General features: G+C 37.6%; 2 protein-coding genes and 1 pseudogene across 10 annotated transcripts; 1 reads left to right on the top strand and 2 right to left on the bottom strand.

The window, feature by feature from the left end:
• On the top strand, positions 1,170-7,445 carry LOC109125880 (annotated as a pseudogene).
• On the bottom strand, positions 7,560-9,871 carry LOC104788458. 8 transcript variants are annotated; one of them, XR_002032752.1, is made up of 6 exons: positions 9,073-9,871; positions 8,763-8,984; positions 8,603-8,667; positions 8,416-8,495; positions 7,999-8,133; positions 7,560-7,922 (listed from the first exon to the last, which is right to left on the bottom strand). XR_002032752.1 is itself a non-coding variant. In XM_019227698.1 (6 exons), exons 1-5 carry the CDS (start codon positions 9,641-9,643, stop codon positions 8,042-8,044), a joined length of 957 nt encoding a protein of 318 aa, XP_019083243.1. In that variant the 5' UTR covers positions 9,644-9,871; the 3' UTR covers positions 7,560-7,922; positions 7,999-8,041. The 8 variants fall into 8 exon arrangements, 5 of the variants coding, with proteins under 5 accessions (XP_019083243.1, XP_019083245.1, XP_019083246.1 ...); XR_002032758.1 differs by having other exon boundaries at positions 8,459-8,495; XR_002032759.1 differs by having other exon boundaries at positions 7,560-7,906; positions 8,459-8,495.
• Positions 9,998-12,981, bottom strand: LOC104788480. Of its 2 annotated transcripts, none has more exons than XM_010514250.2 (12): positions 12,839-12,981; positions 12,657-12,756; positions 12,505-12,568; positions 12,290-12,391; positions 12,116-12,180; positions 11,945-12,025; positions 11,626-11,705; positions 11,335-11,551; positions 11,149-11,204; positions 10,892-11,020; positions 10,595-10,778; positions 9,998-10,310 (listed from the first exon to the last, which is right to left on the bottom strand). In XM_010514250.2, the coding sequence occupies exons 1-12, from the start codon at positions 12,886-12,888 to the stop codon at positions 10,185-10,187; spliced, it is 1,254 nt and encodes a 417-aa protein (XP_010512552.1). In that variant the 5' UTR covers positions 12,889-12,981; the 3' UTR covers positions 9,998-10,184. The 2 variants fall into 2 exon arrangements, with proteins under 2 accessions (XP_010512552.1, XP_010512561.1); XM_010514259.2 differs by having other exon boundaries at positions 12,505-12,565.

The following is a 13,722-nucleotide window of genomic DNA, read 5'->3' as shown; positions in this document are numbered from 1 at the left end:
TAAAAGAAAAAAAGAAAACTTAATCGGTTATGTCCAACTTCTCCACAACAAACTTGAAGTTAGCTAACTAACATACTTTATCTGACATAATAATTTCGGTTCTGCACAAGTACAAATTAAAAATCTGATATGATGAAGGAAAAAAACTTGGGGTTGTCGTGTAGTGATTTGTATAGTGTGACCAACAAGAAGAAACTGCAAAAAAGGTGTACGACTAACTTTTCTTCCACCTCTTAAAGCCCTCCCTTTACCTTCTCTGCTCACACATCTTTCTTTTTACTTCACTCAAATTAGTCCATTTTTCACACTGTTAAGTCTCAATATATGTGTATATAAAAGGAAAGAAGAAAAAGGTAGTTCAGATTTTACTGTCTGTAATTTAGGTGAGTTACACTAAATGTTGAATTTGAGAAGCTCTTTAACTTTGTCCTAAGATATGTAAAATCTTGACATATCATAAAAATTGGAAATTGATTTGAGTTAGACACATAGAAAGAGAGACAAACAAATAAAAAAGAGAGAAGGGAAGAGAGGAGACTAGAGAGAGAGAGTACAACTACAAATTGCCTTTTGCTTTTAAAAGCCGGTTCCTACTCTCTTTCGCCGACATAAATGACTGTTTGTTATCCATACAAAGCAATATATACACACACACACATGCACCACCACGTGTTTTGTTCCATTACAACTCCTACTATACCAATCTCTAGATTTTATGTTACTTCTTTTGTAAACTCTTTTAGTTTCAGAGTGGGACAGTCAGAATCAGATCAAAGATTAGTTTAACAAGAAACAAAATATTTTCATCATGGTAGTTTTGTTTTTTCTTGTTTGTTTACTACGCAACAAAAAAAAAAAAAACGGGATTAAGTTAATTTGCATGTGTTATTGGTGAAGCGATCGAGTTCTTCCGCACATGGTCCACTATCATGTGTTCGAAAGAGACCAAGATCAAAAGTTATCATCATTTAGTACGAAAATGATATCTAACTTCTCTTATAGGATTACCCAATACGTCCGACATCCACACATTTGCCTTAATATGTAAAGGCTATTGCGTTTAAGATAGCAATGCTTTTATGGTTTAGCTAATAATGAGTTATAGACAAAGCAAGTTCTATTGCAAAACATGTGGATATAATTGTACTTTATAGAAGGGAACAATGAAAGCTTACAATAACCCTTTTTGCAATTTTTCATCATTATAAGATTCATTAACCATGCTCTCAAAGTAGTTTCCTTTATATGAATGAATATACAAATTTTTGTCCTTCGAGAGAGATCATAAAGGGAAAAACTATTGTTTTTTGAGTCTCAGACTTCGACTGGAGACAATGGAGGAACATCTACTAGCCGTTCAATTGTTTCAAGCTGACCATATGGAGCAATCTGCAGAACAACCAAACCCAAGACTCTTAAAATCTTAACATCTTTTGGTATGTTAGTTTTGATTTCAAAGTTTTGTTATTTATACCTGGCTAAACCCGTCGGGCCAGGTTATTGAGACAGCGTAGTTTCCCACTGGTCGTATGTCTTCAGGTTCAATATCTTCTGCTACATCCCCAAACTGAATTTTTTTGCTCTCCAGTCCATTTCATCCTGTTTAAGGAAGATACAAAAATTAACACTTTGAATTCTTGTTTTTAAGTTTGAAGACAAAAAACAAAGGAAGCTTTAGGATGAAGTGGATTCTCGGATTGAATGTCTTCCATACCACGCTTTGGGCGGATCGATCATTTCTTCTGACAGTTGCAGGGTGCACTAAGAACTCTTCGTCTGAATTTGGTACCTTCACTCTTAACTGCCTTGAGGTACTTGTCGTATGTCACAGCCGTAACGTTCCTAAATATCATCTTCAACCTCAATTCCTAAATTTGAAAAACCATAACGTACACCATTTTTCTTTCTCTGAAGAACCAGCTGCAATTTTGCCTTTTATTTCTATTTTTATTTATTCAGATACTCCCATGGATCATCAGAAGACATCGCAGCTCCCAATCGCTTTGGCGAAAAAACGATACACAACACTCTCCTCTCTACTTTGGCGAAAACCCTAATTTCATAGATCTGTTTTCTCTTCCGCTTCTAGATCTGAGGATCTACTCTCAAGTTTGCTCCCTCAGAAACTCGCTACCATGGCTACCAAGCTCCCGCTTGAATCCAGCAACAACGCAAATGTCGCGAAACCTCGAGCCGCCGCCGCCGCCGGGAAGACGATCGAGGAAATGTATCAGACGAAATCGGAGCTGGAAGAGATCCTTCTCCGTCCTGATACCTACATCGGATCGATTGAGAAACACACCCAAAGCGATTTGGGTGTATGAGAACGAAGAGATGGTTTATCGTCCTGTTACCTACGTTCCTGGATTGTATAAGATCTTTGATGAGATTCTCGTGAACGCCGCTGATAACAAACAGAGAGATCCGTCAGATGGATTCTGTGCAAGTTGTGATCGATGTTGAGAAAAAAAAAACACTAATCAGATTCTTCTCAACATCGATCACAACTTGAACAGAATCCATCGACGGGTATAGTGTAGAGATCCAGTCAATTCATTCACTGACTATGTGGATTTATACCTAAATGTGGCTAACAAATCAAGGACTGAGCCTCTCCCAAGGTTTGTTTCTTGGAATGTATCTTTGATCTTTGGTGTTTTCTGTGATTAGGATGACTGAGAAAGTTAATGACAGATGGGAAATATGTGTTAGCTTAAGTGATGGACAGTTTCAGCAGGTGTGTATACATTTTGCTGTGTATTAGTATTACCTTTTTTTCGTATGAAGAATGAGTAAAGCCTTAACAACGTTTTCTGCTGCTATCAGGTCAGCTTCGTCAACTCCATAGCCACGATCAAGGGTGGTACTCATGTTGATTATGTGACGAGTCAGATCACAAACTATATTGTGGGTATTGTAAACAAAAAGAGTAAAACCGCTAACGTTAAGAGCCATAATGTGAAGAACCATCTGTGGGTGTTTGTCAATGCACTTATTGACAATCCTGCTTTTGATTCCCAAACAAAAGAAACTCTGACTCTTCGACAGAGCAGTTTCGGATCAGAATGTGAGCTTTCAAAAGATATTCTGAAGAACGGTATGGTGTGCTTTACCTGTCTTTATTTTTTTGGATAAGTGATCTAACTGATTTTTAGAAGAGTGACGAATCCTTTTTTCTTATATAATGTTTGTTTTAGTGGGAAAATCTGGCGTAGTGGAGAATCTGCTTTCATGGGCCGATTTCAAGCAGAGAAAAGACCTAAAGAAAAGTGATGGAGCCAAAAAAAAGAGGGTTGCAGTTGAGAAGTTAGATGATGCATACGAAGCTGGAGGGGAGAACTCTAAAGATTGTACGTTGATTTTGACTAAAGGTGACTCAGCCAAAAGTCTAGCTGTAAGTGGTTCTGATCTATAGTTTCTGCCACCTTTCATTTTTTATCACAACACTCCTAATACTCTTTATGGTCAGATGGCGGGTAGGGCTGTTGTGGGTCAAGAATATTATGGTGTGTTTCCGCTTGGAGGAAAGCTATTGAATGTTAGGGAAGCCGACCCCAGTCAGATTAGAAGCAATAAGGAAATTAAGAACTTAATGACAATTCTTGGGCTAGAGGAAGATATGCAGTACGAGAATGTTAACTCATTGAGATATGGCCATATCATAATCATGACTGATCAAGTATGTTTACAGTCTACTTCTTACTCAGTGCAGTATTCTTTAAATATGCTTTCTTGACGAATTCTCTCTCTCTCTCCACCTTGTTCAGGATCATGATGGTTCCCATACAAAGGGGCTCATAATTAATTTTTTCCACTATTACTGGCCGTCGTTACTCAAAGTTCCATCATTCATAGGTGAGATTAGAACACCCATTGTGAAGGTAAGTAGAAAGACTTTATAGAAAGACTTTATCCTCCTTCTTTCATAATTTTTTATAGCGCTTGATATAGTAGATAAAAGAATGCTTTCAGTGAAAAGAAGATTGAAGCCCGAAAAAATTGGCTTTCGAACTATGTGGTATGGAGGATTTGAGTTATCTTTTAAAATATCTGTTTTCTGCTTATTACATCTGCCTATTCTGATTTCCTCTATTCCATTCAGCCTGGCACTCTTCTTGATCCGAGAGAACCGAAAGTTACATACAGTGACTTCGTGAACAAAGAACTGATCTTGTTCTTCAGGGCCCTTCTTCAACGGTCAATTCCCTCAATGGTTGATGGGCTCAACCCTGGTCAGAGAAAGATACTTTTCTGTGCATTCAAGAAAAACTTAGTTAAAGAAATTAAGGTTGCCGAATTCGTTGGTTATGTATCGGTGCAATCACCTTATTATCATGGCGGGCAGAGTCTTTTTAGCACTATCATAGGCATGGCACAAGATTACTTGGGCAGAAACAATATCAACTTACTTCAACCAAATGGCCAATTTGGTACACGAGCTTCGGTAAGGATAGCTAATGGGCCAACTGTTCTCATTAATCTATGCTTGTGCTCATAATAGTGTACCCAATTGTAGGGCGGAAAAGATGCAGATAGTGCAAGATACATTTTCACTGAACTCTCTCCTGCAACAAGGGTCTTGTTTCCCAAGGATGATGATGTCCTACTTGATTACTTGAACGAAAATGGGCAAAAGATAGAGCCAACTTGGTAATTCTTTCCCCTCCTTAATTGTTTGTTTTTTCTCTTTTCAGACTAGGTAACTTAATATGTTAATGCTGGTTAGGTACATGCCCATAATTCCAACTGTACTTGTCAATGGCTCTGAAGGCATTGGAAGCGGGTGGAAAACGTTCATACCGAACTACAACCCTAGAGAGATTGTTGCTAACATAAGGCGTCGACTCGATGGTGAACGTGTGGTTCCTATGGATCCTTGGTATAGAGGTTTTAAAGGAACTATTGAGAAAACTGCGTCCAATGATGATGGATCTAGTACCTACACAATCAGTGGTCAAGCCCATGAAGTTGATGATACAACTATTAGAATTACCGAGCTGCCCATCGGAAGGTGGACTAACGATTATGAACAAATCTTGGATTCATTAGTAGAGACAGAAAATTTTCTCCAGGTAGAATGCATGCTTTAATTAGAAACTAAAGTAGTATTTTTTTATGCCGCTTTCTGAGTCGTTCTTTTTTTCTGCAGGACTTCAGGAGGTCTGATAGTGACGTTACATCTGGGAGTTTTGACCTTCAATTGAGTGAAAAGAACATGCTGGAGGCTCGGCAAGAGGGCTTTCTTAAGAAATTCAAACTCACCACGACAATCTCTACAAGTAGTATGTATCTCTTTGATAAAGAAGGTGTTCTAAAGAAATATGTGTCTCCAGAACAAAGTAAGAAGATTTCCAACTTGTTTTCATTCTGGTTTTTTTTTTCTCCTTTATAAGACATACTAACGTTACATCCCTATGTTGCAGTCCTTGAAGACTTTTTCAATCTACGGCTAGAATATTATGAGAAGAGAAAGGTTTGAAAGCAAAATATGATTCAGTCCTTTAGAGGTTTTAGTCATCATGATAATGTTCTAACATTAACCTTCTTAATTGTCTTCTGATGTATACAGGAAACTATGCTGAAGAATCTGGAACTTGAGCTGCTGAAACTAGAAAACAAAGTGAAGTACATTCTTGGAGTTAACAAAGGAGAAATCATACTGGCTGGAAGAATGAAAGCTGATCTTGTTGAGGACTTGAAACAGAGAAAGTTTACACCATTTCCGAGGAAGTTAATGCCTGAAGAATCTGAAGAAAGCTCAGACAACTCGGAGTATGACTACTTATTGACAATAGCTGGAGGATCGTTGAATGAAGAGAAAGTCGAGGAGTTATTGTCAGACCAAGAAAAAATAATTGAATCAGTTAAAGACTTGAAAAAACACACACCCAGATCCCTCTGGCTGAGAGACCTGGACTCTCTTGACACGGAGCTGGATGTAAGATTCAGAATGCATCCCTTATATAACGCTTAATATTTAATTTGTCACTGATATATCTTGTTCCTCATATTGCAGAAACTTGATAAGGCCCAAATAGAGAGAAAGGTAGCACTGGAAAAAATCAGTCCCAGTTCTGGAGCACCAGTAAAGGCTAAAAAACAGGCGCCAAAGAAACCCGTAGCAAAGAAGACCACAAAGAAAGCCAGTGAATCTGAAACAACAGAGGCTTCCTATTCAGCAATTGACACTGGTTAGTCTCCTCGTACTCCAGCGTTTTCATTGCGTTTTGTTTTCTTGGTTGGATCTAATATACGTTGGAAACTTTTTTTTGATTGTATAAGATAACAACGTAGCAGAAGTGGTGAAGCCAAAAGGTAGACAAGGAGGAGCCAAAAAGAAGGCCCTAGTTGCAAAGGTGATTATTGCTTATAGTTAATTGATAGGTTGAATTGAATGACAGTAGGAATCTGAAAATACTTGAGCTGTTCGGTTTTTGTTTTTGACTATTAGTTCGCGCAGAGAATTAAATGATATATTGATTCATCCTGATGAGAACTTCATCTTTTCCTTTTGTATTGCCATTTTGTATAATGTGTTTTTTTCCTTTTTCTTGCACGCGCTGCTTGCCAACATGGCTGCCATGTATGCTGCTGTTCAGGAGGATGAAATGTTGGATCTACCGCTTGCTCAATACAATTTTGGCTCAGCAGCTGCGGATTCAAGCAGTAAGCTGATACACAGTTTTGACAAAGAAGCATTGATCTAACACAACCTATTGTATGTAATTTGGGTCCTAAAGTTAAGTCTTGTCTTTCTTGTGGTTTTATCAACAGAAGCAACTGAAACATCGAAAGCAATTGACGTGGACGATGATGATGATGACGTGGTAGTTGAGGTAGCTGCACCAGCAAAGAAAGGAGGAAGAAAACCGGCGGCAAGTAAAGCCGCAAAACCACCAGCAGCTCCGAGGAAAAGAGGGAAGCAGGCGGTTGCTTCAACAGAGGTTGCGGCGATTGGTGTGTCTCCGGAGAAGAAAGTGAGGAAGATGAGATCGTCTCCGTTTAACAAGAAGAGTAGTTCAGTGATGAGCAGGTTGGCTAACAAGGAAGAGGAGAGCAGCGAGAATGTGGCTGGAAACTCATCGTCGGAGAAATCTGAAGATGTTGCTGTGAAATCGAGGCCTCAGAGAGCTAGTAGGAGGAGAATGACGTATGTGTTGATTGATTCAGAGAGTGAATCTGCGAATGATTCTGAGTTTGATGACATTGAAGACGACGAAGATGATGAGTGATTAGAGTGAGAGAACTAACTCGGTTCTTGATATGATTCAAAGTTTCTCGGTTTCTCGCTCTCGTCTTCTTTTAGATTTGGTATTATTCTAATGAAACATGAAAGACATGTATCTCTCTAACGTTTGCCACAAAACTCTAGATTGTTTAAGAGTTTGGTCTTATCAAATCATTCTCTTTTGGTTGGTTAAAGTAGATACAGTTGCATATGGATCTTTTTGTTTTAGCATATATAAGCAGGTTTGTACATATATCCAATTTTGGTCATTCTTTAGGAGCCATAGCAGAATTTGGATAATTTTAGTTACATACAACTTACAAAAGGGGTGTAGAGGCAAAAAAGTTACACAATGCGGATAAACATGTTGACATACATTAGAAGGTAAATTGGACCAGCAGAAGTTAGTTATAGGACAAAAACAAGTTTGGCATCTCTATGTCGAGTATTAAAATTTTTTATTCTTCCATAAGCAGCAGCAAGCTCCATCGACGGACTGTGGCAGAAAATGCCAAAGTAATACAACAAAGAGTTGCTGACGACAAAACCAAGAACAACATTAAGGAGATCTAAACGAAAAAACCGCAGAAACTCTCCCGGATACGTTAAGTTGTGGATGGTTCTTGGTATACTTCTGGGAGGATTCATTGGAATGGAGTTCACGGGTTCGCTGCAGCCCTGCAGCATTTTGAACCTGAAGGTAGTCGAAGTGAAAAAACTCAAATGGAGACAGGTTAAGGATGTAAAATCGGCAAGCACGTTGAAATTACCTTTTACGTAAAGACTCCAGATCTTCTTCCTATGACTCCAAAATCATCCTTTTCTCCTCCATCTGATTTTTAAAGTTCAGACAAGATATGTGTGGTAGAGCTCTAATCTTTTTCTAACAGGAATTGAACAAATCTCTGCACAATATAAAGCAGCAAGAAGACAAGCAGGGGCATGCAAAGAAAGTATCAAGGTGTAATATATGTGTCTTTAACCACTACGAAAAATTATTCAGGGAAGGGAAAACTAATTATCGAAAGTATATGGTGGTGTTTTGCCTTCGCAATTAGCATGCTCAGAAAAGTAGATTAGTGCTTTCTACCACATTATGTCTAATTAATCAGGATGAATTTTTTAGTGAGATATATTTATATGTTCATTCACACAAACTTCTTCTCCTAGAAAATAAAATCGCAAACCTTAATCTTCTCATCATCATTCGCATTCCATATTTCCACTGACCTGCTAGATGGTTGATTCTCTTTGACTTCTCCACATCCTATAAATAAGAATCACACAACTCTCAAAACAAAGCTTTTTCTATTCCAGTAAAAAGACATTTACTCAGGAATTACAAGGCAATAATAATCTATTCAATCCAGTAACCTGAGATGACATCGAATCCAGTGTCGATAAAAGACCTTCACTGTTCCTTTCCAGCGGACTAGAATCTGTCGAGTTCGTTAAAGAACACGCATGATGAGAATATGGATACAATGCTTCTCCATTAAAAAAATACAACTATTTCATTTTATGATAAACATACCTGAATTTGCATCTCCATCGTCAACTTCCCCAAGGGAAGCTCCAACTCCAGGCAAAATAGCACCACCTGAAGGACCAGAGGAAATGCCTGGAACCATTCCCAACAACCCCGGGAAAGCACCCGAAACAGAACCTGTGTAATTTGGCATGTTTGGCATGGTTTGATTTATAAGATTCGAGTATGAAGCTGGAGCAGAACCCATCAGTCCAGTGGAAGAAGACCCTGTTTCAGAATTTCACAAAGTCAAGACCTTTACCAATCAAACAAAGTTTCTATATACATAAAGAGAGTCTTGATCGTATTGATTTACCTTGGCTAAAGAAGACAGGAAAGGGACTTCCCATGATGGCACTCCCATTGCATTCAATATTAACCATATAGTTTCCTCTCTTAGGCACAACATAAGTAACAGCATAACTCCCATCTCCAACATCTTTAACCACTCCTTGTTGATCAGTACCACCAACACCAACACCAGGAGACACTTTAACTCTAATCAAAGCTCCACCATTAGGAACCTTCCTTCCATCTGAATCCTTTGTGACAACAACAAATGTACAAGGCACACAAGCCGTTCCACCACCAACCCCAGCACCAGAAGCTGTGGACTTGCTAGGATCCACAGGACCAATTGGTTTCCTCGACAAGTAATCAGATTCATCATCATCATCCGAATCACTATCAGATTCCTGATGTACCACGGAAGACGGTGCAACAGCTTCAATCAAATGTGTGGTTTGGTCTACACCTCTGAATGTAGCTTCAAAGGCTGCTTTCGCCGCAGCGTCTTTCTCACCTTCGTCTTTGATTTTCGCATCTTCCGCATGTTTCATCCAATAGGGCTTACCAGCAGCAGCGGCTGAACCACGATCTGAAGCCATCAAAACCAAAAAGTACCAATTTTTTTTTTGTTCTTCAATCTCAGATGAGAGCTAAATCCCCAATTCGGGAATTACAATCGACAAGAAGCAGAGCCTAAGATTCCATCACCGAACAACTAAAAATAGCAGCAGAACGGTGAAATCGAAGGTTGAATTTGCAGTTTTAGGGTTTCTGAGAAATCTAAGAAGACGAAGGAAGAAGAAGAAGAGAAAGGTCGAATCTTTTTTTTATCTAAACTAACATTAACTTACTTCGCTATATTTGCAACTTTGGTCCTCATATATGTCAAACTTACATATTTGATCGCATACTTTCAAAATTACACGTGAATTTAATACGTAAAAGTTCAGAATATGCTGAGGAAGTTTATGATAGATGGGAGGTTTGCATGTAACTAACAGATAAGAATTGTTTGCATGTATCTAACAGATAAGAATTGTTTGCATGTAACTAACAGATAAGATTTTTTATAATTCCAAAAGTTGCAGATTACACAAACCAAGACAACAACAATAAGCTAGGTGGTTCTTCTTGGTACTTTCACTTTTGGGAGGATTCATTGGACTGGAGTTCTTCACGGGTTTGTTGCACAAGTATTTTCTCAATAGCATCCATGAAGCCTGATAAGTTTTGCCGGGTCTGTAAATCCAACGAATTCGCTAGTTCCTGACGAGTATAACAACAGACAAAGTGTTAAACCTTAGCAAAACCAAAAGCACTTACACCTACAATGTTGCAAACTGTATTTGGTCTTAGGCCAGTGGCTTCATCATGTTATTACTATCTTAAATGTTCGATTTTGAAGAGATTAAATAAGACTGACAACAATGACCAGGGGAAGGAACTAATAACACCCCATCATTATTTTTACCAACAGAGAAGACCTTTGCTTATAATGGAACTGTAAAATCGAGAAGAAAGTGTTTGAGTTTGGAGAAACAATGTCTTACCTCAACTTTGCAGATGAGGCTCAGAGAAATTCCCTTTGACTGATTGTCCGAGCTCTTGAGAGAAGCAAGCTTCAATGGGGTATTCAGCATTGGCCAACCATCAGAGACCTTTAAAAATGCATCAATACCTCTAGCTATATGAGCCACTATTGTTTCATCTTTGTCGTAGTATTCGAAGGTGCGCCTGTCATAGGATCATAGAACATGCAGTCAATTGGCTTGCTCAGACAACTCAATGACATGATTTAGCTACGAAAGCTAAATTCAGCTCTTAAGTTACTGAAAGGGAAGGCTCACCTGATTGTTTTCGAACTCGTCACAATATATTTTCTCAAAGTGGTTGAAATAATTCTATCTTGCACTTTGGCGACAACCCACTGGACTGAAGATCTTGTGTCTAGCACTGCAGAGTGTAACCTTACCTGCCTGCAGTTTTAAGGTATGTTATGACACACTCCGTAAGATTAAACAAAATGTAACTTTGGTAATTGAGATACAGTTTCAGATTGATAAGTAATACAAATTTCAGGACATAAAGAAGCTAGAGCACAGACCTGAAAGAATCAGCAGCCTTGATGATGTCTCCTATGTATATATCATTTGGAATCATCTGAGAGAGAAAGTAGATTTCAATTTTATTCACAAAAAGGAACAGGAATCAACAAACAGATACATTTATGTAGATCCATGCAAAACTAAAACATAACAGTCAGCAGTGAAAGAACGGAGAGTGTTGTTACCTCCAATTTTGTTATCTCTGTAGTTTTATCCTTCAGGTATATTAGCAATTCATGTATCAATTCAGATGGCTCAGTAGTGTGTTCAAATTTGTGCTGTCCAGGCAAGCCGTCTAGTTCTGGAATATATGTTCGCAGTTGGAGCCTAATAAAGTTTCCATCAAACTCGAGCACCTTCAAGCCTGTCAATGCGTCCTCAACTTGTTCTGCAGCATCAAACCTGAAGGTAGAAGAAGTGAAGAACTCTAATGAAGACAGGGTAAGGATGTAAATCTGAAAGCACATTTAAATTACCTTTTACGTATAGAATCCAGATCTTCCAATGACTTAAGAATCATCTTTTTCTCCTCCATCTGATTTTCGAGTTCAAAGATCTGAAAAAACATGTGGAAAAGGGTGTATATAAACTAAGAAGATAGGATCTTTTTGCCTCAGCGTGCTCGGGAAAATTAGTTTAGTACACTCTACCACATTAGCTCTAATCGATCAGGCAAATCAAGAGTTGGAATAACTGAAAGATATAATTGTGAATAGATGAAATTTTGTTGAGATATATAAATGTTTCACACACACACAAGCTTCTTCTCCTAAAAAAACCAATAAAATACCACACCTTAAACTTGTCATCATCATTCACTTCACATACTTCCATTGAGCTGCTAGATGGTGGATTCTCTTTTGACTTGTCCACATCCTAAAATGAGAATCACATAACCCTCAAAAATAAGAATCACATAACTCTTACTGAGGAATTACAATGAAACTATGTATTCAATCCAGTAACCTGTGATGACATAGAATCCAGAGACAATAAAAGACCTTCAAGATCCCTTTCCAGCCTACTAGAATCTAACAAATCCATAAAAGAAAACTCAATATTGTAAAAAAAAACGTAGGACATAGATACCAATATGCTTTCTTAAACATGAAATAAGCAGAAGAAAACTAAAAATAATACCTTCAGCATGAGACCTAGAAAGACGTTCAATCTCTTCAGAAACTTTGGCACTTTCAGCCTCCACAGAATGAAGCTCCTTTCTCAAATACTCCAAGTAAGCATCTGTGAGATTCATATAACATTTACTAAATTAAACCTCCACTCAAGTCTTAAACCACCAGTTACTAAATTCTCACTAAGAAAGCTGTAGAAAGGGTTCAAAGCAAATAGCAAACCTGAATCTTCAACATCCAATAAATCAACATGGCCGTAATCTTCAAAAATCTCATTCACGTTCTTCTACACAAATCCCATAAACATGTGAAAAATTTAGCCATCTATTGAGATACTTAATTAGACCACAAAAATCCAAGTTTCTCGCAATTACTTGAAACTGAAGAACAAAATCTTGGACCAGAGTCTCGGAATCGGATTCTCCAGGTTCGTCTCTGCAGTTACGGTGAATGAACTCGAGCTCATTCACGCGGCTGAGAGAAAACGAAACAAAATAGATGAACAAGCAAACACAAAAACCAAGGACTCGAGAGAGACGAGAAAGACAAAAAATACCTGCGAATCGCTTGGAGATCGAGAAACCCGTCGTGGGTATCTTCTTCCATCGAAGAAAGCTTCAGCCTTGACGGTGAATTTTGGCGCTTACTGGTTCCAAGTCAAGAGTGTAGCGGTGAAGTTGAAAGCAGAGAAGACGATTTCAATTTTCAAATGGGAAAGGTTAAAGAGAAAACATAACCTTGTAAAATCACCCCTATATTTATACTTTTATTCGACATTCAACCCCAAAACTATCTTTTTAGTAAGTTAGACCCTCAGAATTGGAGCTAACTACAATTCCGGTTCAATTTATGATGGTCAAGTAGTGGGCCGGTTGGTTTGTTCTATTTAAGTCTTTAGAGATGTTCTGTTTAGAGATTTAGCTTTTGAAGTACAATATACTTTTGATTATTTTTGTACAGTACATAGTGTATATGAATCAGTTTTCCATACTCCAGAACAAATTTTTTCTTTTTTATAAACAAACTAGATAAGGCCCGCGTTATTACGCTGGTAAAATTTTTCAAAAATTATTGAGAATAATTAAATAGTAATAGATATGTTTTTAGATTTTATCTTGTAACATTTTAATATTGAATATGAACTTCTCATATTTCATTTTAATACTCTCTCAGTTCTATTATATAAGAGTTTGAAGGCTTTTTTGCATTATTTTATAATATTATCTCAAATTTCTATATACAATTTTTATTAATATAACGATTTATGACTATTTGAACTATGCAATATATTTTTCGGGAAAACGATCTATTTTCCTACAAAAAGTATCACATCAAGGTAGATAGAGCTCAATCTTTGATTAACAGGAAAAGATCATTACGTTCTTTTTTTCTTCTTTTAATTTGTTTTAATTAATTTAATTCATTTTAAATTAGGTTATA

The sequence above is a fragment of the Camelina sativa genome, chromosome 1 (assembly GCF_000633955.1).
Source record: "Camelina sativa cultivar DH55 chromosome 1, Cs, whole genome shotgun sequence".
NCBI classification, from domain to species: Eukaryota; Viridiplantae; Streptophyta; class Magnoliopsida; order Brassicales; family Brassicaceae; genus Camelina; species Camelina sativa.
This window is presented reverse-complemented; position numbering and strand designations above follow the sequence as displayed.